Consider the following 26,999-nt stretch of genomic DNA (forward strand, 5'->3'; position numbering starts at 1 on the left):
GACCTGGGCAGAGGTTCCCCCCGTGGAGCAGAGGCAACAGCTCTTCCCTCCAGCTCAGTGCAGGGTTATCGCAGCTGAGAACTGCATTAGCTCCTCTGGCTGCAGCAGCACCCTGTGACTGGCTGATTGCTGGCTATCCACTCTTCAGCATCCCTGCTTCCCAGGGTATTTCCCCCTTTCATAAAGACGTATTAGTGGCTTATGTTAATTTTCCGCTTGTATAAATGACTTCATAAAAGACAGAACAACAAAGAAAAATCTATTTTTGAGTATGTCTAGACTAAGATAAAAGAACACGACTTTTCTTTTTCTTTTTTTAATGGATAGCCAGCACATTTTAAACCCCCACTGTAGCGCTCTAATTAAGCACGTCGTAATTCATCCGGCCGCGGGCTTGTGGCGGGGCGGCGCGGGCGCGGGCGCGGGCGCGGCTCTGCCCGGCAGGTGGCGCCGCCGAGCCGGCTCCGGGCATAAAGTCGGGAGAAGGAGCGGAGAAATGTGACCGAGATGGGGCAGTTGGCGGAGGGAGGAAGCGGATAGGGGAAAAAAATAGAACAAAGAAATCGCGGCGGAGGAGACGAGCGGCAGAGGTGGCTGCACTTCTTCGGCTGCGGGGGGAAACTTGCGGGGCTGCTGGAGCAGCAGCGAGCAAGCGGCTTTGTCTGCAAGGGTTTGCAAAAGCACCACCTAGTCCTGCCGCTCCCCTCCCATGCTGAGGGGAAGACGGGATCCTGGGAGCCAGAAAGAAGGGGGAACTGCCGGGGACTGCGACGCCGCGGCGGCCGGGGGTGTGCCGAAGTTGCCTGCGGAGCGCCCCGGGCTGGTGCCGGGAGCGGGCGCCCGCATCCCGGGGGGGTCCGGGCGGCCCCTGCCCTCGCTGCCCCGCAAGCTCGGGGATTACTGGGCGTTTCGACAACAGCAAAACTAGCAGATTTCAAAGTGAAATTCCGGAGGAAATTTAAAGAGCATCCGGATCCGGAGAAAGACAGAGAAAGAAAGAGGAAGGGAGAAATAAATCAAAACGTGGAGAGAATCTAAGGCAGCCGAAAGAAAGGACGGGAGAGAAAGAAGCTGACACCCAGGCAAAGATGGGGTGAGACTGGCAGTTTATTATTCTTGCATTGCTTTTATTATTCATGGCAGCTGTGCTATTTCTAATGTAACTGCTAAAGAAATGAAGGTTTTAAAATGCATTTTTTCCCTTTTGCAAGCTTGAAAGTTTAGACCTGCCTTTTATTTTAGGGGTTAGAAAGTAGATAATTGCAACTCGCTGCAACTTCTTTAAATAAACTCGCGTGTAAGGGAAGCCTCCGGTGATCCATATGTTGTATTAAATCTAAACTGGAGGGGGTGGGGGGATTGGAGCTGCGCTGCATTTGCAAACTTTCCCAGAAGTTAGAAATTACAGATTTTGTTTGGCTGCTGTGACTTTGGCATACAGTTGAATGGATTCTGTTTGCATTTCTACATGGATAAATAGCTGATTGAAAATCCCTGGTGATTACATTTATGATCCCCTCAGATTTTCCGAGGGTGAAATATGCTGCATGGATATGGCAGTGGATTTTTGGAATGGAAATAGGAGCTTAGCCTGGTATTTAATTTATGCCCTAGTTATAAGCCTCAATCATGTAATTTTAAGGACCTGACATGTCGTTGTGAGTTTCTTGTGCAATAAACTCTTCCTGGGTGTTTGAAAGTACAGTGGATCTGTAGGAAGCCTGTCTGATCAACTCCCTCCAAGCATTTGGGTTTGACATTATAAGAGAAATAAGTAAAATTCCTAGTGGCTTGTTTTCCTCTTGCTAGCTTTCCTCATGGACTACCTAGATGATTGAAATGATTGAACAGTAAAACACAGATTTAAGAGGCAGAAAAGGCAGAGGCAAAAAAATCAAAATGAAACCAGTGTGAATCTGACATAGATCCTTTGAAGTTGGCAGAGTGTGTGCTGATCCAGGTTACATCAGCAAGTGTCCCTATTTTCCTGTAACTTTCCAGGGATCTGCAAAGTTACTGTAAAACTTTTAGAATTGCCAGGAAGGGTGTAGCAAGCAGATAGGTTGGGACTAGCACTTTATTTTTCTGGGTTATGGGATGAAGCCTCTTGGACCTGCCATGGTTACACCCAGAAACTAAGTGACTTCTTCCAAGGGCTGCCGGTTCCCATGAAAAATGTTGAGACAGTGTCATCATCTCAGTCTGCTTAGATTTTGCTATATAATTACAGTGCTGTAGTAGTAAGACTACTGTTAAGCCAGAGGTGACATTTCCACCCCAAATTCCCTATTTTCACTTAAAACTCCTGAGTTAGTGTCTTTTTGCTTGTACATTGATCGCACAGGAATATTGAGTAGCTTTTAGCAGCGTTTAGATTCCTCTGAGTGCAAAAGAGATTAAGAGAGCATCACCTCTTACATCACTTTCTGACAGCTGATTTTAGTTAACTTATTTTTAAAGCAGGGACTCTGGTCTTCATTCCTCCATATTAGATTTCTTTGTAACATCATGTTCTGGTTTTCATGGATAAACTGTCCCTGGACTCTTTTGTAACCACTGCATTGTAGGTATTAATGCATTAGCACCTCTTCTTTGAAGAGCCTAGTTGTAAATAACACTTGATCCTGACAGAAGGGAATTTAGTTATGTCCTAGCTGAGTCTTCGGTAAGGCATTTGTTTGCGTTTCAGATGAACATCTCTGACTTTCTGCCAATGGTATTGTCAAATATAAGCATTGGTAGATGTAACTTGCTTCTAATTTGTGTAGTATAGAGTTTACTCACTTGTCACATATATCAAACAATGAATTTGCCCACTCTTGTCCATATTGCCATCCTGCTGACCTCTGCTAAACAGGCAATTTGAACTGGCCTTGGCAAAGGGGCTGTGGGATGTGCTTTTGGAGCTCTGGCAAGGGCAGGTCTAAAATAGCAGCAGATCCAGACCTGAGTGAGTTGTTCTGGTAAAGCTGAGCAGGCATCCATGCCTAGAAGCACCAAGGATGCTGTGGTTCGTAAAGAAGATGCACAAGCAGACTGTGTTGGGCACAGGAGAGTCATGGAGGGTTTTGCAACGCATATATATCTCCACTTCTCTGGTTCAAATTATTACCGGTAGTATTTTCTGGAATATATAAAGAATTAGATGCAGTCTGACTTTGCTATTTTTTAACTTTAAGTGCTTTCCAGCCTTCCAGCAATGGCCTGTGTGTGTCAGAGAAAGAGCTGCTGAAGCTTAGCAGAAGTAACAGTTGTCCCAGAAAGTGAATGAGCAGATCATGTCATAGACACCCAGTAGCAGGGTATTCAGCAGCTGAGATACTCTGTAGATGGAGACAGGTTTCCAACAGAAAAATTGTCTCTCCGCTGTGTTATGCCTTTAAACGCCCTTGATCCCCTTTCTCTGTGCCTGACCTTGCATGCTTGCTGCTGTTCCCTACGCTGATCCGACAGGAGCGTTTTCAGCCAGGATATCTATGCTGCCCTTTATCTGCAGAGAGGCCAGGAGGCAGCTGCTTTTCATTCCTGTGCTAAGCCCTGCTGGGTAATCCCTTGGGAGTGGGGGAGGCAAGGGGAAAGCAGCCCAGGGCCAGCTTCCCTTGCTGGAGCTGCCCTGCTCCACCTTCCCTTTGTGGCTGCGGGGTAGAAGTCTGGCCTCCTTCAATCCCATCTGGACACTAGCAGCATCCATGCATTTTCCCCAAGGTGACATTGTGCAGCGTGGAATGAAAGCAAAGCTGCAGCTAAGAGGGCTTGAAAACCTGCCTGGTGGTAAGGACAAGGGGCTGTGAATCGGCCCTCCCAAACTTTGTTCCCAAAGCAGTGAGGTTGTGCAGTTTGGTGTCTAACAATCAGCGTCCTGGGGGCCAGTGCCCAAATTCTAGGCAGGCGATATCAAAGCACACCCTCTGCACTCGCTTGCAATGCAGCAGTAGTTTCCAAGGGCTCTGGAGGGAGTTGCACCCAGTCCCCGACTAAGACGAAGGGTTAGACTTTGGGGAGAGATGTAATGGGAAAGAGATGAGGTTTGACTCTCAGTCCCGTTAACCCACCCTTCCTCCCCAAACAGCCCTGACATACCGTCAGCAGCAATTCAGGCTGCTCAGGGAAGATAAAAGGAAACAAAGACAGACAGCAGTGGGGGAGGAGAAGAGGGAAGGATTAGTTCTCATGCCCTCTCTGTGCTTCAGTTCTGCCTCTTGAAATACTGGACTCTGTCTGTCTGGAACACTTCTCCCCCGAAAAAGCGTTTTATCCAGAGCAGTGCTGCTTGGTAGGTTTCTCACACACGAGGGCTCCGCCTGGGTGATCCGAGAGGAGGAAGAGCCCAGTCCCTGACGCAGCCAGCACGGCCTCCCAGCTGACTCAGCGTGGCGGTGGGCCGAGCTCCAGAGCTGAGCCACATATCTTCCGTGCTCGCCTGCTCTCGCATACCCCTTTCTGCTCTGCTCAAGCTGCTCTGTGGACACCCGTGCAGGAAACTAGACCCTGCAGGGAGAAGGAACTTTCGGAAAGATTGCAGTGTCAATCGAGAAGTTCCCACCACAGCAGCTAGGAAATCCTTGCCATGCTAAACTGATACTATGACTGGCAACGGGCCTTTATCAGAAGGGGACCTGTGCTTTTGGGGCTCGTTCATTGTGGCTGCTAGTTGAGCCCGGTCACGGGGCACACTGCAGAAATATGTGCTCTGAAGGTATTCTGCTGCTCAGAGGAAATGTACCACCGAAATCATCTGCAGGGCCCTCCCACCCCCAAGCCCTTCCCTGCTCTCGTGGCTGAGTACTACTGTGCTCATGGTTCATGGAAAGAGATGATTCTGCTGGTGTGGTCCTTTGGGGCTTACAAGGCTTTTTTGTTTGGTTTTTAGATGAAGGGGGATCATAGGCTGCCTAGATCTAGAGCAAGGTATTTAAAATGATTACCCTGTCTGCATCCAAGTGCAGAGAGGCTCCTTTCTCTGACAAGTAAATGAATATCCCTGCAAAGAGAAGCCGCAGTGAGAGAGAGGAGGTGCAGGCTGGAGAACAGCACAAGAACTTCCTAGGGATGCCCTTGGCTGAACCCCATCCAGGAGCGCCAAGGCAAAAGCAGTTAACGAGAACTGAGCTCAGCCTCGCCAGCATGTTCCAGCTACTGTCTCAGTGGCTGAAAAGGCTTTATTCCTAAACCCCAGAGCTATTCATTCAATATTTGTGTTCCTGAAGTGCTTCAAGGGAGAAAACTTAGGCTGAGACTCGCCCACCAAATTTGTCTCTTAAAAATCTATAGGTAACAATTGCGTCTAGGATTAAATCCCTATCTTTTGTCACATGCCTCACTTTGGAATTGATAACAGGACAGAAACACTAGCATCTGTTTGGAGAACAGCAGCTCTGAAAGCTTTCTTCTCCAGAACAAAAATATCAAAGATTCTTCTCTCTGGTCTTACAGCGAAGAGGGCAGATGAGCAGGATGTGATAAGTAATTCAGTTAACCAGATAGGCAAGTCACAGGCAGGAAGATAGGTTAGTGGGGCCCGAGTTAATGAGGATGCAAAATAAAAGGATCTCAAAGTGGGAAAAATCCTCCAGATTGCACAAAGAATAGGAGAAAAACAAGGACAAAGCGTAAGCTAAATGCAGCTGTGCAGTAGAAAAGAAACCACTCCCCACACCCTCTGTGGAACCTACCCAGCAAAGATATCACTGGATGCAATAAAAGATCTAGAGCAAACAATAAAAACCTGATTTCTTCTTCTCCCTCTTTTCCCTTTGAAAAGGTCTGGCAGGGGGGCTGCATTTTAGCAGTTGCCCTTAGGTTTAGGAACCTGCTGAAGAGAGTGAGCCTGTAACTGTCAAACAGGGTTTTCCTAAAGAGGTGCAATTTGCGTTGGAAATACCCAGAGAAAGTAGAAGCAATAAAACATAATTTTCTCTAAGGAGGCCACGCAGTGTAAAGACCCCAATAGGCATCTGAGATTGGGGTTGGGGGGAGGGAGGGAGAGAGAGAACAGAGAAAATGTGGTGAAAAACACTGGAGCTGCCATGGTGCTATAGAAATTCAGACGTAGAGATAAATGTCTTGCTGAACAGCTCTTTCAAAGGCTGTCTCTTCATCTAACCTGGGTTATTCCTTAAAATGGGAAAATGTTTCTTCATAGGATTTTACATCATTATCTTGTGGCAGGAGGATGGTGGTTAGAGTGGAGAATATGTCCCGTTCCCAGCTCTGTCAGTGACTCCTGTGGCTTGAACCAAAAATCTCTTTGCCTTTTTACTTCTGTTCTGCTGTTAGACTCATCTGCAGGTTTAAGAGTGTTTCTCTGGTGAGGACTGGAGAATGAATTCTGTGAAATCCTCCATTAATGGCATCTCTAGCAAAGGGATTAAAGGCGGCTTGCTGTAAGACAGGTATGTGTGCAAATGCTCTGTGCAGAGGTGCAAGATGGGCCGCGAGGCAGGGCTGGCCGGCTGAGCTGCCAGCAGCTCAGTGTCAGCAGCTCCGTTTCAGCTGGGACATTGCGTTATTGCAACGCGGCGGGCCTGGGTTGCTGTGATGCCCGTGTGTATACGTGCGTTGCAGGTGCAGCGAGGGACAGTCAGGGGACAGCCAACCCCTCTTGGAGGTGACTTGTCTCCCTTTGTGTTGCGAGTGAAATTCTCCAGGGCGTTCTCGGATTATTTTAGATCCCACTTATGGGAAGGCCTGCAGGAAGGCCTGTACAGAGGAGGGCAGAGCCCGCATCCAGGCAGGACCCTCAAGGACAGTCCATACATCCAGTGGCATATGTGTTCAGATTATCACAGAATAGAGGGGCCAGCACTGGTTTTTTATCTTCCCCAGACTTTGCTTCGTTTTGTGCCCACTGTCCTCCCTGCTAGGTAAATGCGGCACTGGGCGCCAGGGACTGAACCGATGCCATCTGTACCTCCTTGGCATCGGACAGTGCTTGCAGGGTTTGCTTCTCCGGCAGGGTCTTGGCGGTGTGTCCTGAGGGGGCCCTCATCCAGTTAGCGAAATGGGTTCCTTTGGCCTGTTCAGTCCTTTGCGACTCTGCAGACATCATAAATTAAGAGGACAAATAATGATTTGCTGTCCTGGAAATTGTGAAATAAGCAGCTATTCATTAAGAAATCAATTTGGATGCTGTAGTGATGGGAATAATACAAGAACCAAGGTGGAAATGAGACCAGCATGCAGTTTTACATGTTGTTTTGATGACCACTGAGTCAGAGACTCCAGTCAGTGACCAAATCAGAAATGATTGATCCATATTCCATATTCATGTGCCCTCCCCAAACACCCAGTCACCTTTTTCCAGTTTCTCTTTTTGAGGAGAATCACCAGAGTGACATCTTGTTGCAAGAGCAATCAGTAGGGTCTTTACTCAGACAGCATTCTGGAGCAAGGTGCTTTTTTAATTGTGGAAAACCCATTAGGAATAGCTAGGTTAGTTAGATCGCCTCTTCATTTTGTTTTTAGCTTTTCAGTTTTGCCTAGTAGCTGGAAGTCTGCTGCTGAATGTTACAGAACATTCATCGGGGCAGGTCATTTTTAAGCTATCAGTGGGACGTGGAACAGCTAAATTTTGCCCTTCCCCCTTGGGCTGGGAACAAATGCTAGCAGAGACAAGACCTGGATCCTTTCCAGTTGCCATCAGGCACTTGCTGATCATGTCTGTATTTAAGCCAGATCTTTGTCCTTTCACTCATTTGCTTCGTTTTTCTTAATTATCTGCGAAGGACAGCCCTGGGGGGATGTAAGTGGTTTTATTTACACATGCCCTTTTCACTGCTATGTCTGTATTGTTACAGGGACTCCCAGCTGGGAGCAGGAAAAGAAGTGTCAGCATTTAGGGATGTGTGGAGTATCCAGCATATGCACTTAAAACACAGAGGAAAAAAGGGCTATAGAGGGAGAGAGAACATGACAGTTTGAATCCTAGGCACTTGTGAGACTATTTTTAAATGCTTTGTAGTGTTTTTGGAAGCAAGAGGTCAGTGGCTTGGCCAGAAGCAAGCTGAACACAGACAAGTGCTCTTTAGACATTACTCCACTCAGGCATCTCAGATCTGGCCTTCAGCACCTGTGCTTTTCCTGAACTTCTCTCTGCATGTACGCCAGACCCGGCAGCCCTGCCTGCACCCACACCTTGCTGTTCCACTCAGCTGTGCTGAACCGTGCCGGACTGTGCTGTGGTTCTTCGCTGCTGAAGAACCGTAGAAAGGCTGAGGTAGAGCCGTTGTCATTTGTGCCTCGTTGGACATGTGCGCCCAGATTTGCAGACTTCATGGGCTCTGTCCCCAGGAACTCCCCAGAGCTCACATCCCATATTCTTACATCAATGTATTCTCAGTTCCTACTTCTTGCTTTTATTCTCTGTCTTTCAGTTCACACCACTACCTTCTCTTTCTTTCTGTTTTTGTTGTGCTCCACCATGTAGACCCTAGGAGAGCTTTTGTTGGCTAGGGGTTTGCTTTAACCTTGTCAGACAAGTAAGTGAGTGCTGAACAGCAGGTTACCAGGCTAGGCAGAATCCTCTACAATGAATTTCTTATACTAGCAGGATACATTCTGTATCATTTGCTGGATTTAAAAAGCAGATCTTTTCCCCCTACTTCCTGATGCACTTCAAAAGGAGCCTGAACACCTCTGTGCTGTTCTCAAGCAGAGCACAAAGTTTTCCTTGAGCATTACCTATAGAGCTTAAGCAACTGCTTCCTAGAAAGCATTGTGCGCATGCTGGCACTATGCTCAGGTAGTTACGAGAAGGAAAAAAATGTGCTAGCTTCATAAAGCTATCTCTAGGCTCCATTATTAGGGACGTGCAAGTTGCCAGCAGCTATTCCCATTTGCAGTGATGAAAGGGAAGACACGAAAGATAATTTCAGGAGATGCTGCATGTTTTGCTCCCCTCAGAAGTATGTGAGTGCAGGAATTCCCTCCTTGGCACCAGGCAGGCAGGTGAAGTTGCAGACATGCCCTGCTGCTGTTGCTGCCGGTTTGCTTTCTGTTGGAAGCAAAGCACATCTGGCGTAACTGGCAGCAGGCCTATTTGGAGAGTTTGAGATTTGTACCTTTGTAACTGGAATGGATAGACCGCTCTGAGGCAGCATGTAGTTGCTCCAAGGAAGACCAAAAAGCATCAGCAACATACGAGGTGCGTCAAGGCAGCAGTGATTGCATAAAGGCATTAAAAGTAGAGCACCCTTCCCCGTGAACACCATCAGTGGTGTGTATTTCAGCACAGCTGAGGGCAGGGAGACAGCGTGCATGCCCAGGGCTGCATGTTGGCTGCAGAAGCAGTCAGTTCAGCCTGATACGAGTGGAAAAAGTGTATGCCAATCCATGTAAAGATGGGCTATTCTCCAGTGTGACAGGCTTTCCAGTGGCATTTTATTTTCCATTCCTGGTGTTTGGAAGGAAAGTAGTGCTGGCTTTTGTGGTTACTGACAATGTAATTACAAGACAGGAGGCATCCTGATGGCCCCCCTGAGCCTCTCCTGCCTTGGAGTGATCTTTGAAGACTGTGGGCAGTTACAGGTGCTAAAAGACACTCAAAGCTGACCTGCTTGGAGGCAGCCCTGGCAGAGGGGCTGGGGAATCTGGGCTCCGTGCCCCTTCTAAAGGCATCCTTCAGAGTACGAGTTCACTATCTTACCCCTTTTTTGCCTTTTCTTTTTGAGACATGCAGAGTCTCAAGTGCAGATGATAAGGGGCAGAGCAGGGTGGGGACCATTTACTGGAGAGACTAATTTACAAAGCAAATGAGTAGCATAGCTGTCTCAAATGTCACGGGGAGACAGCACAGGGCAGCAGCAGGGGTTCCTCGTTGCTGGGGTCTGGGATCGCGCCTGGCTCCATGCAGCGCGGGGCAGGTTGTGCACGCAGCGGGCGAATTCCCAGGTGCTGCTGCAGCACCATCCCTGCGGGCAGGGAAGGGTTATCTCTGGGAATGTCGGAGACCGCCCTGTTGGGGCACGTGGCAGGGGACAGTCTGACACAGTACTCGATCTGAAACCCGCTGCGGTCAGCAGGATGCCTTCCATTGACTCTGGGTGCAGATCTCACTGGTGAATAGTGAGCACAAGAATAACTGCTGTGCGTTTGAGGGGTTCTCTCTGAGGAGGGTTTTCCATCACAGTGTCACTGCAGCCAGCGTCATGTGCGCATTACTGGAAACACTGGAGCCTTCCAGTCTCCACTGTGGCCCTCTCCCAGCAGCCGGCTCCTGCTGCCAAAGGGATTTACTCCAGTTACACAGCTCACCCAATTGTCTCCCATGACAGGGAAGAAAGCTTATTCAGTGATGAGAAATCATTACAAATTACAAGCTTTGAGAGTTTGGGACAAATGAACCCCCTAAACGCTGCCTGCTTGAACACTCTGTCTGTTCTCTATGTGATAAATAACAGCTGACTTTTCCATCGCTAGGAAATGAATCACTGTGGAGGCAAAACCAAAAAGGAGACTCAGTCCAGCTAGGAGACCTGAGAAGGAAGCTGCTGGAGGAGAGACGTGTACTAACTCCGCTGGCCTGTAGTCTGTCTTACCCTTACTAACAAATGTCAACAACTAGGTAATGTCCTTCCTTTGTTCTGTCTGACCCTAGCCCAGGGCTTGGGGATTAAGGGGCAGAAATGTCAGTTTTCTGAACTCTGTGGATGCTGTGCCTCAAAGGATGAGGTAGGGTTCAAGCCATGAGCCATGTAAAATAGAGTATCTGTTAGCAGAGCCCAGAGAATGAGTCTCATTCCAAAAGCATGCTATGGCTGGATAAAACCAGCCAGAGAGGATGCGGAGAAGGAGTTGGTCTAGACCTGCTTGCAGTCTGCCTCTGAACAAGAGATCTGAGTCGAGGATTGTAACCTGGGAACAAGGCTGGTAACTGGAAGGTAGAAGGGAGGATTTTTTTGCATTCCCAAGCTTTGGTGATGAGTTCAGAAAGCACCAGGTACAGTCATCTTCAGGTGGAGGGGAAGGTTTGTTCATTGCAGCTATGAGGCCTTGAAATGGAGCAGGAATACAAATTTTTGGATTTCAGGGACTTGCACGTAGCAGAATTGTGACTGTGTCTGCAGCTGTTGTGCTTGGGGAGGGGGTACGGGATGTTTCCGATCACATCAGATTCCACCAAGTGTAGGTAAAGAATGCGACAGTGGCCAGTGCCAGGGGTTTTAAAGCAAAGTCAAATAAAGACCCCCAAGCCCTGATGCACCTGGACTGTAGTGTCATGGAAACATTCCTTCCTGCCTCCTGAAATGCTCAAGTTACATCCTGATGCCTGAGACTCGATTCCTTAGCTCAGCTCATGTATTACTGGTTACAAAATCCAGGCAGTGCTTGGTTCAGTGCTCTCTTGCAGCAGCTGCACATTGTGTGGTGAAGTGTTTCCTTTAATTCATTCTCAAGTGACCTGCTTTTAAATCAGAGATGTGGCCTCTTACTGCAGGATGCGCTTCCCAAGCATGAGTCAAGGAAGGAAGAGCTGTGTTGAGGGGAAGGCACTTTTTGTGCTCATATCCCAAACGCATCCTACGTCCACCCGCTCTCTTGGAGCTCCGCTCACAGATCTCCTGGGAAGTACAGCTAACACAGCAGCCCGAGAATCATGTAACAGGCAAAGTCACCACGAGCTCCCTGCTAAGGTGCATGGGGATAGCAAAAGAAAGCTTCAAATCAGGCTAAAAATAATGTAACCACAAATCACTAGCATAACTCTGTCACTCCAGCTATGTTGTGCCAGACTGTCCGATATGCCCCAAACGTGAGATTGTGGCATCCTATTTGCACGTCTGCCTGTGAGTTGCATGTCCATCCTTGGGCGTATGTGCATAAAAGACCTCACGGCAGTAGCCAGGTACTGCTAGCATGATCAGGCTGTGGTGTCTGGGAGTATCTGAAGACTGCAGAGGAGGAGAGAGAAGTTCTAGAGGAAAGCGAGAACCTCTACCTGTAGTTCAACAGCCTTGGTGGCTTTGTTACCGTAGCAAGGGTATTTTCATAGGCCAAGGTCACTAGCGTACAGGGAAAGCTGCTGCCATTATGCTGCCTGGGTTGTGGGCAAATAGGAGGCATAAACAGGCATGAGGCTTTTACTTAGAAATAGCATCAGCCAGTGGTTCCCAGTGGTTTTAGAAGAGTGCCAAGGATGTGACGTGCTCCCTGGGAGAGCACAGAGAAAGCCCAAGATCTCAGAAACTGAGCTCACAGGACTGATGGAAGATACTGGTGCTAATAAGGAGGGACACTAGATGATACCAGCCCAGATAGTGGACAGTTGCTGCTCCCTGTGCAGAGGCTCAGTGAACTGCTGCTGATTGAGACATGCTGGGTCCATGGGCAGTGCGGTGCTTAGCACCTAGCGTCTTGGATCTCTGGAGAGGAGGCGAATAGCAGAAGTGCCTCCAGCAGTGCAGAATGCAGCACAAGTGCAAGGAAGTGGTGCGCTTCCCTTGTCGCTCAGCTTCCCCTTTGTCCTGACAGCTCTGTTCTTTTCCGTTGCAGGGAGCAGCCAATCTTCAGCACCAGGGCCCATGTTTTCCAGATCGACCCTGCCACCAAACGGAACTGGATCCCTGCCAGCAAACACGCCTTGACTGTCTCCTATTTCTACGATGCCACACGCAATGTGTACCGGATCATCAGCGTGGGGGGCACCAAGGTAGGGGGCTTTTGCTGGCAGTATCACACAGCTTAACAGCAAGCTTCTCTCCAGCCAAAGTCTGTTCTGGAATTGATGCTTTCTGTGTCAGGTTGATCAGTTTTCCGCATGGGGCACTCCAGCATCTTCACCGCAGGGAATGAGAGGTAAAAGAGTGCCTCCACGCTCAAGTGTATTTAGTGTTAGACAGTAGACTTCATGCTTGTGAAAAGCATGTCCTACGGTCTAATGCCCTCTCTCCCCCTCTTTGCATGCAATTGTGCATGCAAAGCACAATTTCTTTCTGAGAGCCTTGGTCCTGCGCGAAAACCAACCCCCATAGATATAATGAAATTACAAAAAGACAGAGGTTGAGGGCCTCTCAGAGGTAATCAGTTCAGTCATGTCTACAAAGCAAGATTAACTCTCCCTAAACTGTTCTTGATAGAAGTTTTCCTGATTTTTTTTTTCCGGAAGACCTCCAATGGCAGAGATTCAGCAGTTTTCCCAGGCAATTTGCTTTGGTTCTATCCTAACCAACAGAGCTTGTTTCATAATAGCTAGCTCTGAGTGCTGTTTAAGCCCTTTCCTTTTTTTCATACTTACCATGAAAATGGAGAACATCAGAAAGTTGTTCAGTCCCCAGAGATGCTCTGTCTCTTATCTTTTCTCCCAGCAATGGAGGCTGACTGAAGCTGACTATACTTTTTGCAGGAGACAGCAAAACTGAGATTTTTTCATGTCACACAGCCAGACTAGAAAGACTTTTGGTCACCACAGGCCTGAACAACTTAAAAGCCTGGGCTCCTACCCCCAGTTCCTAGAGCACACAGCACACGGTGATTGCAGTGGTCAGAGCGCTCCTGAGACATCCCACACCGTCACCCTGGGCAACAGGACAGAGGTTCCTCTGACTGTCATTCTTCCCTCTCTCTACAGGCGATCATCAATAGCACTATCACCCCCAACATGACCTTCACAAAGACATCCCAGAAATTTGGACAGTGGGCAGACAGCCGAGCCAACACAGTTTATGGTTTGGGCTTTGCTTCAGAGCAACATCTCTCCCAGGTAATGCTGTAGGTGTTGGCAGAACTTTGATCCCAGCGGGGGGAATGCCTCAGAATGCCTCAGAAGGAGGTATCGGCCTCAGGAGAAAAGACCTCAGGATTCTGGTGTAATGCTGTTCACACTGTGCTAAAATCTAATGCAAAATGCAAAGATGCTAGAAAAAGCTTTAAAATAATATTTGCAAAGTGTTTTGAACATCACAAATTGAATTAGGACTTAGGACCCAACGTCTAAATCACTTTCAAAAATATTGTTCCCGCTGAATATGCGATCACTGCTTAGCTAATTCCTCAGCCCTGACTGCCAGAATCATGGGTAGGGATGGAAAGGGGAAATATCCTGGATTTTATTGTTAACTGCGTAGAAAGTAAAAAACGTGTTGAATGAAGTAGCAAAGTGAGGAAAGATAGCCTGGACATCAATTCTAGCTTGTTCTGCATTTCAGTTTAGCAGCAGAGTGACTTTACCACTCCCCTCTAGTTTGCAGAGAAATTCCAGGAAGTGAAAGAAGCAGCCCGTTTGGCAAGGGAGAAGTCCCAGGATAAAACCGAGCTGACCAATCCTGCCCTGAATATCACATCTCATCAGGTAACGCTTGAAAACGGGTGTGGGAAAAGCACATTGCAGAGAGGCGGCTGTTGGGGAAAATGGTGGCTGTGCTGATCTCCTCAGGTAGCTTGTGTGTGCCTCTCCTTTTCATTCACCCTGAGGGCTTTCTTGCCACGCTGAGGTTGGAGATTCACATTTTGATGACACCTATGGCCCTGAGGTCACTCTACTGAGGCAGATGAAGTGGATTAATTAATTACTGCTTAAATAGAGCTCCTGGGAAGGTTTATACCCCTCCTTCTTTGCCAGTTAAGGTGTCAAAACAACTTGATGTCTGATAAGGCCATGCTGAAGGAGTCGTTTTGCTCTTCAGAACTATTCGTTCTCCCTGGGCTCAGTGTGATGATAATGGGCGAGCAGCATATGGGAGTGCAGATCACCTGGATGAAGAGTGTTGGAACGAAAACATGTGGCTTTTGCAACCATTTTGTTCCCTTGCTGGGTGTGTGTGTGGGTGTCCCTCCCAAGTGTCTCTGACAGGTGAAGGTGCTGGCTCTGGGGGTCCATGGAAAGACCAAGTGATTTCTTAGAGCTGGTGACCAGGGAATCCTGGCCAAACTTTTCCATTTCCATCTTATTTTTACTGTGGAAGAGAAGCAGATGTGCTATGACAGCAGAAATCACTCTGCCCCCTTTGCAACTCTCCACTAACGTAGAACTGCAAGCATGACAGCCAGTCATTCAATTTTCTGTTCCCCAGGAGACCAAGGCAGAAAGCTTATGCTCATCACAGGTCATTCTCACGTGTATTGCACTTGCAGTTGTCACCTGTCTCCCTGTATGGCCAAACCAACTCCAGCAGCAGTAGGCTGCAGGGGAGGGGATATGCTGCAGGGAACTTGACCCCTCTTTTTCTCATGGTGAGGCAATTCAGAGGTGACAGTAAAGTTGCACTCCCAAATGATGCACTCCAGAGGTGACTGTATGTTTCCCTGCGCTCCAGGCAGTAGGAGAGGAGCTGTAGGATGGAGGACACGGCATTCTCTGAGTTGAGTACAGATGGAGTGGCAGCAGAGGAGGAGGAGGGAGTGCGAACAGTACCTTGGCCTGCAGGGAAAAGAGGGGGAGGTGGAGGCAGTGGCTCTGCAGAGACTGGAAGTGCTATGTGGGGTGTAAAAAAGGGGAGAATCTGCCTAGCTTGTGGCTGCCACAGACTCTCTCTGCCCTGTCCTAATGAGTGGCAAATGAAGGCAGGAGTAGAGTAGAACATGAATAGCAGAGCCAAACTTTTAGGCAAAAGACTGTTTGGTCAGCAACTGTTGCCCAAGACAGTGACTCACAGTTGGCTGCAGCCATGAGAGTTCCCCTGGCCTGAGAGATGGAGGCTCGGAGTTGAGACACTCCTTCTTATCCTGTTTACACCAGGCAAAATGCATCAGGAGTCAGAGCAGGACTCATCCATCTCCTCCCTGTGCTGCTATGGCAGCTTGCAGCAGAAGCGATAAGGTGGTTGGAAGTGAAGGTTAAATACAGATCAGGGAAATAGCCTCAGACTCTTCATTCTTCTTACCTGATTCAGCAGCGCTAAAACTGCTGCAACGTGAATGCATACTCACTTTCCCATTCGGCGTGTCCCGTCTCTGAGCTCACACACAGGTATGCAGGGCCCCAGCGTGCAGCCGTCTGGCAGCCAGCACACTGACACACAGCAACACACGTCCTCTGCCCCGCGGGCATGCGCGCCTTGCCCTGTAATTCCTGCGTCCCCCAGCCTGCACATGCGTCAGCCCATGTACCCACTGCTAGCCAGCACACACACGTACTCCTTTTTCGCTGTCCCGTGGCTGATTTTCAGTCTTTACGTTACTAGAGCTACGCATTTGAGTCTCATCCTTGAATAATTGATTGTGTTGCTGTTTGCCAGTGAGGAAAGAGCAGATCTGTCTCCTGTAATTAAATCAAGTCTCCCTGATTTTCTGCCTCTCTGCTAGTTTATTTAGGTTTCTGACTTTCAGAGCTGTGGAAATCCCCGGAGAGCAGCTGTCCCCTCATTCTCTTGTAGGCCAGTCGTCATCCCTTTTAGCATCTCCATCGCAGAGTACGTCAGTGGGGATGATATAGGCAACAAAACAATGTGGAGCACCTTTAACTGTCATCAGTTTCAGCTGAAGTTGCAGGGATCACACATCAGAACAGGAAAGTTCTGCCCCTTCCCTGCCTCAGTTTCTCCATCTGTAAAAAGAGGCTCGTAGGTGGGGCAGAGCTGTGTTTTGAAGGTCTCAGCTCTTGATCACTCTCTGGAAGGTTTCCTGAAGCTGGTGTTCAGTACATCTCATGGCCCCGTCTGGCTCTATTTATAGATGTCAGCCGACTCCGAAGGCAGGTGGCTGTCCTTACCGCTGGCATTTGAGGGCTACCTATCAACTCCAGCAGGCTCACCAGCCACCTGGTCTCACTTTAGTATCCCTGAGGCTCAGTGCTCAGGGTGTCTTTTTATAGCTGTTTGCCCTGGCTGTGCCAAGTCTTTTCCCTGCTGTGAGAGATGAGAGAGGAGGTTGTGAAGGCAGGGCCTTTTGGAGGGCTTGGAGAATGTGAAGTCCACTGTGGTGTTTCTATATTCATGTCTGCTCCCCTGTTGGTTCCTTCCAGCCTGTGAGCCTGAATTGTATGTCTCTGCTAGCTCTGATGTACGCAGGAGCATGGAGCCATAGAGAAGGGGCATGCTTTGGTGCAGGGACTATGAGTCTCTTCTCCCGTACCTTTGGAAAGTGGGTGCTGCAGTCATCTGAGCAATAGCAGCATTCCCCTCCTTTGAGCCTGGTGTCTTAGTTCAAGGTACAGAAGCTGGACTCACAGCTGAACCCAGGCAGCCTGTCAGGTCTGTTCTTAGAGTTTAAGTCTTTCCACTGCGCTGAGAAACAGCAAGAAAATCCTGTTATGGAGCTCAGCAAAACCCTGAACGCCTGAAACAGCCAGCTTGAGCAGCTTGGTGTGTTGTGCCCAGCCACACGGCTCAGATTACAGGCTGTAACATCACTGGCATTCTTCAAGGGGAAGTTGAGGGCCAGAGAGTTCACCACCTCAAATAAGGAGGGAGGAATAGCTGCCCTGTGCAAGCTGTGAGCCCACCTGCTCAGGGTGTCTGTCCGCTGGGATAGCGGCCCCAGCATGGCATGGAGACAGGGAAAGGGAGGACGTGGCAGCAGAGCAGGGCAGCTGCTGAAAGGGAGAAGCTGAGCAGGACACACACTAGCTTATCTGAGAGGAATCCCCTCTGCTGTGCTCTAGTCCTTCCTAGTGTGCTGGGACAGATGCTGGGATGTCCGTTGCTCCTTCCACACTGCTGTGCAGCCAGCAACAAGGCAGCCTCCCTGAACAGAGAAGGAGCTCTGTCCACGCAGCCTCTGAAATCGTGATTACACCATGACTGGTGCTGATGAGCTGTATGTGAGGCTCTTTGCTACCCCTCGTCATGTTGAGCACAGCACTGCCTAGAAGCTAGGGATCAAAAGCCAGAATTGCTCACAAGAGTGCAGCGGCTGAGAAGTAGCCCTGGGGCAGCTTAATGACCCAGCGTGTGAATGAGTCTGCAGAGAGCTTGCGGCCATGTGTCTTCGTCCTTACTGCTGTACGATAACCACCTCTTCCTTCTCTCCCAGGTACTTCCCAGCCCCATCATCAGCTCCAATGGACCAGGGGAAGACAAGCTATTCCGAAGCCAAAGTGCCGATGTTGAGATAACAACAGAGAAGGAGCGTCTGAAGAAGATGCTTTCGGAAGGGTGAGGCTGCCTTGGGTGCTCTCTGCTCCTGGCTCCTAAACTGGCTATTCCAGAAGAATTTGCAGAATGTCTTTGTCATCCCAATGCCCACAGAGTCCCTGAATGACAGTATGGTCACAGCCCAAATGCACGTGACCCATTGTTTCTTCTTCGGATAGCCAAGTAATGTCCCAGGTCCTCCACCATACCCATTTTCCCTCTTCTCCAAGAGAAGGTTTTTCCAGCTTGGAGGTGAAATACGTTGCTCAGGCAGTACGGGAAAGAGAATGCTTTGTGCCTGCAGCAGTGATGGGTTGATGCCAGCTATCTGCAGATCAGTAGTCTGTGATACCAGAAGATGTTCACACTTCTCCAGCTGGCCTAAGACTGCATTTGTGTTAATTCCCCTGATGATTCCAGCAAAGTCTCTGCTACTTCTGGTCTTTGTCTATTAAAAAGACTCCAGGCTGGATTCTGCCCTGTAGCTCCCATTGAGCTCCCAGCTAAACACGTAGAATATATTTAAATTAAAAGCAAGTGTCCTTTGCTACCTTCTCCTAACTGTGAGGTAGTAGTGGTTTTATTCAAAGCAAACTCAGATCTAACAAGGGTTTAAAAATGGATTCACAGTCCCACATTGCAAAGCCCCTTTCTAGTAGCTGTGTCTCTCCCCAGCCATTAAACTCACAGTCTGATTTCTGCAGTTTCAAGCAAGACGCATGGTCTCCAAGTGAAATATTATCTGGGGATAGAGGAAAGAGATGCAAATTCAGGGCTGGAATGTGCATTTAATTTTGGGAAGCAAAATCAAAGCCAAATTGAAAGCAATGCAGGAGCAGGGAGCTGTTCAGTGCCTCCAAGAGCGTGATTCACTGCATGTTTGCACTGGAGGGAAGAAACCTTCATGCTGAGACTCTCTTGTACTCCCCTGCACACTCCCCTGTTCTCTCACACAGTTCGGTGAGTGAGGTCCAGTGGGAAGCTGAGTTCTTCAGCCTCCAGGACAACAACAACAAGCTCGTGGCTGCTCTTCATGAAGCCAATGCCAATGTGGACCAGTGGAAGAAGCAGCTGGCGGCATATCAGGAGGAGACGGAAACGCTGCGGCAGCGGGTGAGATGGGGAGGGCCCCTGTAGACCTGGTCAGAGGAAACCTGTCCCAGGGACAGGTGATGCCCTTGGCCCTGTGCTCCCCTCGGTTTCCACAGGTGTCAGCAGGAGACAGGCTGCAGATCTGGGATGCTACATGAACCAGGCAGGGAGAACATGTCAAAGAATAAGGCCACATAAGCAGGGAGCCCTCACAAGAGCTCCTGTTCTCTGCAAAGCAAGCTGTGGGAGCATTGAGTCCCCCTGGATAAAGGGAGGAAGCCAGAGCAGAAAACCAGAGAAGATAGGCTTCCCTCTTAGATTTTCTCGGAGTGGTTCCCAGCTGCCAGCAATGTGCTCCCCTGGAGCTGGGCATCAGGGCAGTCCTTTGACTGCTGACAGGCAGGATGAAAATTGCTCTATCTGCTATAATTAGCTTGGATCCAAGCTGCAAAATCATGAAACCCGGGTAGCACAGTACAAACAACCCCTTGTTTGGTTGGAATAATAGGATCTTTTGACCTATGTAATGTCAGAGAGGTCACAGATCAACTGAGGAGGCCTGTGTGCACATCTGGGCAGAGGAGTGACAGTCACATGGTCAGGCTCATTGGGAGGGAAGAACTGCAAAGCGTTTGGGAAAAGGTTTTGGGACCTTTGGGGTTTGGCTGGGAAGGGACTCTAGAGCCCTAGTGAAGGAGGCATAAAGCTATTTCACTTCTAGATCACTCATTCAAAAGACAGCAGGGATTTATAGCAATTAACAGCTGTTTCCGCTTGATGGCTGTTGTGTGGCCAGTCTGTGCAGCAAACAGCCATCCCCCAGGATTCACTGTGCCCACTGCTAATTCTCAGTGCTGAAGTCAGGCAGTAAAAGAGCTGCACAGAACAAATTTTCTCCTCTGCAGCAGAATGCCATCCTAGGTATAGCAGAAACCTTGATTATGCATATGTAGAGGTGGGAGGGGGCTGGCTGGGACAAGCTGCCCTTTCCCTGCCATTGCTTTGGGAATATTCAACTGTTTGGTGGCTGCTCTCGCAGCCAGGAGATATGAGTGAGGCTCTCATGAGCCTCAGGCAAAGGGCCACTGCTGGGGACCTTGCAGAATCACAGAAGACGTTAGAACTCAAGGAAATATCCAGATTTTTGTCCCTATACCGTAGCGTTTTGGGAAAAGAGCTGGTTCATGAAGGGCTGATTCTGGCTGTGACTCTGCAAGCCTGACAGCTCACAACCACTGCTACACAAACCTCAGCACAGGCCCAGTCTGGCCAGCATGGCCCCACCGGCCCTGCTCGTAGGAAAGTGTCACACTGGGGTTCAAGCCCCATTTATGCAAGAGAGCCCCTCACTGAAGCTGCACTCGTAAAGCTCAGTGCAGACCTCATGAGAGCTCAGGGCCCTGCGATAGCTGCTGCAGACCATCTGATGAGCCTTTAAAAATGAATCCTCTCCATGAATAATTTAAGCCACTGGGCTGCATTTTTCAGAAATGGGGAGAATGCCTGGGCAAACCCTTCCCCCCAGCTTTGCTGTGGTAGAGCTGCAGTAACTCCCTTGCCCTCAGCAGTCTCTGCCCAGAGGTGTAAATGGAGCTGGATCTGGCCATCGCTATGGATTGTAGGCTCGTGTGCTTGATGTCAGTGAGACAGACTGTTGGAAGTGTGAGACTGCAGGAGAAGGCAGAGATAGAATCTCTAGCCAGATTTCTGCTTCAATGTGTTTCTGTGTGTGATTTGCACAGAGAGGAAGGAGGGAATTTTTGCCCAACAGCCACAGGGTGGGAGCTGCTACCCTGTTGTGAGCCCAGCTGTGTTTGCAACAAAGCCAAAATGCAACAGAGAATGATGGTCAGTGATGTGGCATCAGGACATTCCTGTATCTCTGAGCACACCTTCCCCACTCCTGCTTCCATGTAGGTAGCAGAACTGGAGTCACAGGGGGCTCACGATTCCTCCAGTGAGAACAACAAAGAAGATCTGAGCCAGACCCTGGAGGAGCTGGAACTGCTGATCAAGACAAAAGATGAGGTAATACCCCCACAAAGCAGAGCAAGGCACAAAGCAGGGTTAACTGTGAATCACCAACACCCAGTCTGTCATCACAGCTTGTCTGAGCTCAGCGCACACCTTGCGCTGTTCCACATGCTGCCTGTGCGAGCCGGGGAGCCCTGCAAGCCAGCACAGCCCACTCAGTGGTCTCCCTCCCCAGAGAGGCAAAGCTGAGTGAGTGCTGGGAGTTTCCCATGCAAAGGGCGTTGAGCAGAGAGTCTCAGCCACTGCACAAATGGCAGGGCTGTGCCTTGCCCCTTCCCCTCACAGCCGTCTGCAGCTGCAGTTAGTGTAGTAATTGCCTCTCGCTTTCACTGCATTTAAATGAATGATTTAAAGCACAGTTTTAATTACAGAGGCTGTGAAGGAGGGGAGATACGGAGAGAATCTCTCTGATTTGCACATCAGCAGGCTCTCTGATGACTGTGTATCAGCAGGGTGGGTGGACAGAGCCTTAGAGCTGGAGTGAGACTGCAAGGATTGAGGTATGCAGGTGTTTGGAGGTTCTTCGCTCCTTGGAGAGAAGAGATCTCTCCTGTCACCCCAGACCTACCTAGGCTAGAGGAAAAGCCCAGGGACCAAGATGGGTAGAGGCTTTCACTCAAGAACTGACCCGGAGAGCCTGGGATTTGTTCTCAAGCAGAATGCAGAGGCCATTGAGCCTTGCTGGTGCTCAGCTGGTCATCTTGATCAGAGGGAGGCTTAGAGGGAGGCAGCAAGTACAACAGAAGTGGAAGGTCAGAAAGGAGGGTATTAAGGAAGACAAATTTTGGAGCTGGATGTGATTATGTGAACCTTGGAGTGAGGGAGAGGGCCTTGGGTGAGATATGTGGTGGGAACAGGCCCTGCTGTGACAGGGGTGGATTTGGCATCATGCTCTTTCTCCTTGTGTTTTAGGAAATTCAGATGCTGAAGAGCCAGAAGTGCAGCCGATGGGAAGCAGAGGGTGAGCGTGAGGAAACACTGCAGAAGCTGCAGGTAAGGATGGCAGATCTGGGACACCTCTGTGCTCGGAGTAGAGAGATCTGTCCCCGTTTCTCGTTTAAACCAAAGAGTGATTTTCACAGAGCTGCCATGCCTGTCTCTGCCTCTGGATGATGGGGACTAGCCTTGCCTATGTCTCTAACTTCCTCCACCCTCCCTGTATCGCTCAGAGATTCAGCGTGGGACACAATCAGCAGGCGACAGCAAACCCAGCCTGCAAGCACTCTCTGCTAGTGCTCACTGCAGCCCCCGACATGGGGCTGGAGCTGGGACGGAGGTGTCCTGTGACCTCCATCCCTCTGAGGTGCCTGTTCAGCTCCCTGGATGGCCAGGGATGGCTGGGGGGGCACAGAGACTTGCCAGCCACCCCGTGGGGAGCAGAACTGTGACTCGCTCTGGCTGGCAGAGAAGGGCAGGCAGGAGAAGTGCAAGCTGCTCTGTACCTCAGGGCAAGGACACAGATGGAAGTGAGGTCTGTTGTGCGGTCTCCGGGGGCACTGCCTGCCCGTGCCTACCTCCACCCACTGAGCAAGGGGATCTGCTGCAGGCTCAGCTCAGCACACAGGCACTGGTTTTTGTGGCAGGATAATATCTCCAAATGTTAAATGGCATCAGAACTGGAGATGATGGGCATGTGGGGAGATAAACATTTATAGCACCTGTGTGAGCTGTGGGCAGATGCCTGGATCTGGGGCATGTGTGCTCACATGCATGTGCACGCTGGGGTGCTGTGCTTCCAGATAGGGAGGACCCACGGTGAGAGAACCGGTGCAGACCAGGGGTGGCTGGGCGTGGGTGGCCTGGCACTGAGACAGCGGCAGAGCTGTTTGGTGGAGATAAGTGTAGTTGTCCATGAACAGCACGTGTCAATGCTGCGGTGCCAGGACAGCTGCCTCACTGCGTTTGCATCCTTTGGCAGGAGCTGGAGACACGCAACGCAGAGCTGGAGCGCCGCCTTCACCTGGCTGAGCAGACGCTGGCCGAGACCCTGGCTGAGAGGGAGAAGATGCAGAGCGAGGTCACCAAGGTGGCAGAGATAATGGATGTGAAGATTTTCGAGCTCAGCGAGATCCGTCAGGGACTAGCCAAGCTGGCAGAGAGCAACTGAGAAGCAGCACTCACGGAGCAGACACCTCCGAGAGGAGGGGAGCCCGAGCTGGGACTGGTCACTGACAGCAATTATAGTCACAGAACAGCCTCAAGGCCTGTTCGGGCAGGATACACCAACATACCAGCAGCTGCCTGGACAGCACGGAGACCAGCCGCAGCCACTTACTGCCCACTGAACACCCAGACGGAGGGCAGAGAGGACCTGAGCTCCTGAATCCTCCGCAAGGAGCATCTACAAATCACAGCCAGGCCTCTCTGGTCCCTGCCATCGCTGTGGCATGGCCCAGAGACAGCAGGCTGTCCCTGTGCTGCTCAGCAGCTTGTCTGTCCCAGCCTCCCTGTTGCCACACTGCATCTCCAATGTTTTTACAGTTCTTTTCTAGGGAAGGGGCTGAGCAGCCTTCGCGTTTTTTCAGTAGTTTTTTAGGGAACCACTTGCCTTTTGCAAAATATGCTGCCTCTGTTTCCCTACCTCGGGAGGGAGGAGAGGTGCCAGCGCACCAAGGACAACAGTTGCTCCTTTTTCTTCTTCCCCAGCCCTAACTATATCATGTCTTTCTAACAGGATCCAGTAACGCTGGTCACTGTCAGGAGCTTCCAGATGTAGCAGAAGTCCCCACTGCAGACAAGGGTGCTTGCCTGCCCGTGTGTCCTTTCCCATGTTCAATTACATCCTCCAGAGGAAAAGGAACTGCAGGTTTTAAAGCTCTTTTTAGTTTAACACAGTGGGTTTTTATGACTTCTTAAAACTGCTTTAAGCTGAGAGCACAGGCCTGGTTGGGATAGGGGCATCTGAGAAATGGGACACCCCCAAGGGGATGGCCAACCAATTGCTAGATTGGTATCTCTCCCAGCCTCTAAGGACTGCAGATAATTGGAATTAAATGGAGCAAATCGCAGTTGCTCTTGGGGTTCTTTTTCTTTTTTTCTTTTTTTTTAATTGGGAAACAGCCCACAGAGATGTCTTGCTCTGTGTCATTCTGAGCCATATTCCTTGTGAAGGGTACAGGTCCCAGCTTGCCACGCTTGGCTGGATTAAACAAGAACATGAGGTGTTTGGAGTATGCTGGGACCAGTGCCCATTGGGCACTGTGGGAAGTTTGTGGGTTATCATAGATGTTGTCTAGTAATAGGAATTGAGCAGGGCCTGAGGGAGGCACTGCGGAAACCTGGAAAGCCATGTCTCCCCAAGGTGCCCTCCAAGCCTCTGTAGTTACCTAGGAGCATGCTTAGCCCTGTGCCGAATGACGAAGCAGTGTCTGTGTAGAAGTAGTTAGTAACCTTACAGGAGTGTTGCTGAATTTGGATTTTTTTATTGTTTTTTGCTCTCTTTGCCACTATAGGTTAGGCAAAGATAGCAGTAATCCTGGGAACGTTTCACAGGTCTGCAGAAATCGTAGCACTTAGCAAACATGGGATGCCAAATACTGCCTTCTCCGCACCCAGCCGAACCTTGGCAAACCTGGGTGAAGGCAGTACAGCTCCTCAGGGCCTGCCTCTCCTTTCGCTCACCTGGTGACCAGGAGAGAAACCCCCTGCTCCCACACACCGCCTGCAAGTCAGGGCAGAAATAGGTCTGGCACCTTGGAAATTTGCTGGAGCAGAGAACTGCTGGTAACTGCGCACTGAATTGTATCTAGGCAAAGCCCTTCCCTCTCCCGGGGGTGATGAGGAAACACGGAGATTTCCAGACCTGCGTAGCCAGGGAGGGGCTTTTCTGTTTGGGGATTTGGTTGTTTTGGGGGTTGTTTTTTTTTTCTTTCTTTCTTTTTTTTTTTTTTTTGCATGAACTATTCCCATGACTGTATGGGGCTGGAGCTACTGTAGTAATATTTGTCGCAAGGTATTTAAGAGGGGAAGGAAGTAAGCTGGGTGGCAGAAATTTCTAGGGACTTGTTTACTACCCCATGTCAGTGCTCACGTTTTATCCCTACAGGAGCAGCCTTGTTTGAAATAGAGATCAGCTCCAAGAAAGGTGTGTTTGGTCTGGCTCTCTGTCACTGTAATATTGGGGGAGGCAGGTGGGATTTCAGGGTGTGGGAGAACGGAAGTTAAGCCAGTTTCGTATGCTCTGACTACCACTGCCCTCTCGCACTTCTCTTCGGTGCCTGCAACCCACAAAGAGGAGCTGGATATGGAGTCCCAAATTCGGGCAGTGACCATTTCACAGCCCTGCTGAGGCTCCACGTCCCTGGCCAGCGCCGGTGTTGTATTGCTCATCGATCGGGGCTGGCCGGACCACTGTGTGCTGCGCCTGGTGAGTCAGCTCGCCGGAGGGAGGCCGCGCTCAGGCCGTTCCCAAGGAGCGAGAGGGAAGCTCTGAGTCAAGCTGCTGCACATCCCGGCAGGACTCCCTCTGAGTGGGAGAGCCGCAGACACGAGCTGTGGCACGGCGCTCAGCTGAAGCAGCAGCTCTGCCAGCTCCACGGAGCAATGTGCTGCCTGCCGTTCTCCCCAGGATCTGCTCCGAGCTGGGTCAGACAGCGGTGTGCGATGAGACCCAGCTCTTGTGCAGCATTTTATACCTTAGCACAGCCTGGAGTCAGCAGAGAATTCCACCAGACCTGCAACAAAGACAACAGGCCCACTGACAGTTTAGGTTCAGTGAGTGCAAGAGGGCTGAAAAGTCATGCAACAAGTTATAAATTTAAGGAATCTGCAGTTAATCTTCCACTGGCTTAACTGACTTCCTGCAGGAAGCTCTCCTTGCTTCACACTGAGCTCGACCTCTTCGTGTCAAGCTAAGAGTCAGCCAGGGCCATACTCTTTGTTTAAAAATGCCATGGAAAAAGCTCACAACGCTATGAAAAAGTTCTAGACCGCTACTTACCCTCATACATCACACAAAGCCAAAGCCAGGGTGAGATTTCACGCAGCCACACAGTGCCTATGGAAGCTGTCCTAGCCTCACAGATCTCTCCTCTTGTCATTACGGTGTGGAAAATCCAGTTGAGAGCACTGCTGCACTCAAACTGCAGCTAGCGTGTCCGGGCACTGAGCAGAATGGGGTGCTACGCGTTGGTCAGAACAGGGATCCTGGAATAGTGCCTCCCCTAGAGACTCAGCAGTCCAACGTTTGGCGTCCTGAGGAGCTACCCCTCCACCCCCAAAGAAGCATTTTTTGTGTCTAGCGGAGCATTGCACTCAGTCATGTTATTAACCATCCATAAGTGCAAGTTCCTCCATTCAGCTCTGGTGAAATCAACACTTCTGCAGTAGGAACAAACACAGCCCATTCACTAAACTTTCTGAACAGACTGTTCATCGCAAACAGACTGTTTCCTCTGTCTGCCTCCGGAAACTTCCCTGCTGGAGCTGCCTAGCTGTCCTCTCCCGGGTAGGACGCTGGCGGCCGTTTCCCTGTGCAGAGTGTGCCTCGAGGCCAGGAGTACTTCGCACGCACTTGCTGTGCCTTGGTCCGTCAGCTAGTCACGATCCTGGCTGTGCTCCTTTGCTCGTCCATTGTCAGGCACCAAGGAGAACTGAGGCCATTTTCCTTCACACTCTTCTTCCCCACGGGTACTAGTTGCAATTCTCTTCCTTGCCAGGAGAATCTAAATAGTGGCTTTTTGATGAGATCTGCCCTGTGCCCAGCATTTGTTAAAAGTCTTTTATTGAGGCATTGCAGGGCAGTGTGATGGATAGTCCTGGGAGGCACTTTCTGTTGCAATCCTCCCCTCTTCTAAACTAATGAAAACCCATTCATCACCAGCTATTTCCACAAATGCCCTAAATCTGCAGTTAGCAGCGAGACAACGT

At 49.8% G+C, this 26,999-nt stretch overlaps 1 protein-coding gene and 1 long non-coding RNA gene across 3 annotated transcripts; one reads left to right on the plus strand and one right to left on the minus strand.

Moving 5' to 3' along the window:
- The first annotated feature begins 438 nt into the window (after window positions 1-438).
- HOMER3 (homer scaffold protein 3) lies at window positions 439-25,214 on the plus strand. Of its 2 annotated transcripts, XM_026115303.2 has the most exons (10): window positions 439-1,093; window positions 10,417-10,561; window positions 12,490-12,646; window positions 13,565-13,696; window positions 14,177-14,284; window positions 17,905-18,026; window positions 18,962-19,118; window positions 21,015-21,125; window positions 22,044-22,124; window positions 23,050-25,214. In XM_026115303.2, the coding sequence occupies exons 2-10, from the start codon at window positions 10,548-10,550 to the stop codon at window positions 23,236-23,238; spliced, it is 1,071 nt and encodes a 356-aa protein (XP_025971088.1). In that variant the 5' UTR covers window positions 439-1,093; window positions 10,417-10,547; the 3' UTR covers window positions 23,239-25,214. The 2 variants fall into 2 exon arrangements, with proteins under 2 accessions (XP_025971088.1, XP_025971089.1); XM_026115304.2 differs by lacking the exon at window positions 10,417-10,561 and having other exon boundaries at window positions 440-1,093.
- Window positions 25,004-26,549, minus strand: LOC135323627 (uncharacterized). The gene is made up of 2 exons (XR_010385108.1): window positions 26,071-26,549; window positions 25,004-25,804 (listed from the first exon to the last, which is right to left on the minus strand). It is a non-coding gene; the product is annotated as an uncharacterized LOC135323627 (long non-coding RNA).
- Window positions 26,550-26,999: the final 450 nt, after the last annotated feature.

Source organism: Dromaius novaehollandiae, chromosome 25 (assembly GCF_036370855.1).
Source record: "Dromaius novaehollandiae isolate bDroNov1 chromosome 25, bDroNov1.hap1, whole genome shotgun sequence".
NCBI lineage: Eukaryota > Metazoa > Chordata > Aves > Casuariiformes > Dromaiidae > Dromaius > Dromaius novaehollandiae.

Coding starts and splice junctions, on each gene's coding strand:
- HOMER3 (XM_026115303.2), top strand. Junction 12,647..13,564: donor TCAGCGTGGGGGGCACCAAG/GTAGGGGGCTTT, acceptor CTCTCTCTACAG/GCGATCATCAATAGCACTAT. Junction 18,027..18,961: donor AAGAAGATGCTTTCGGAAGG/GTGAGGCTGCCT, acceptor TCTCTCACACAG/TTCGGTGAGTGAGGTCCAGT.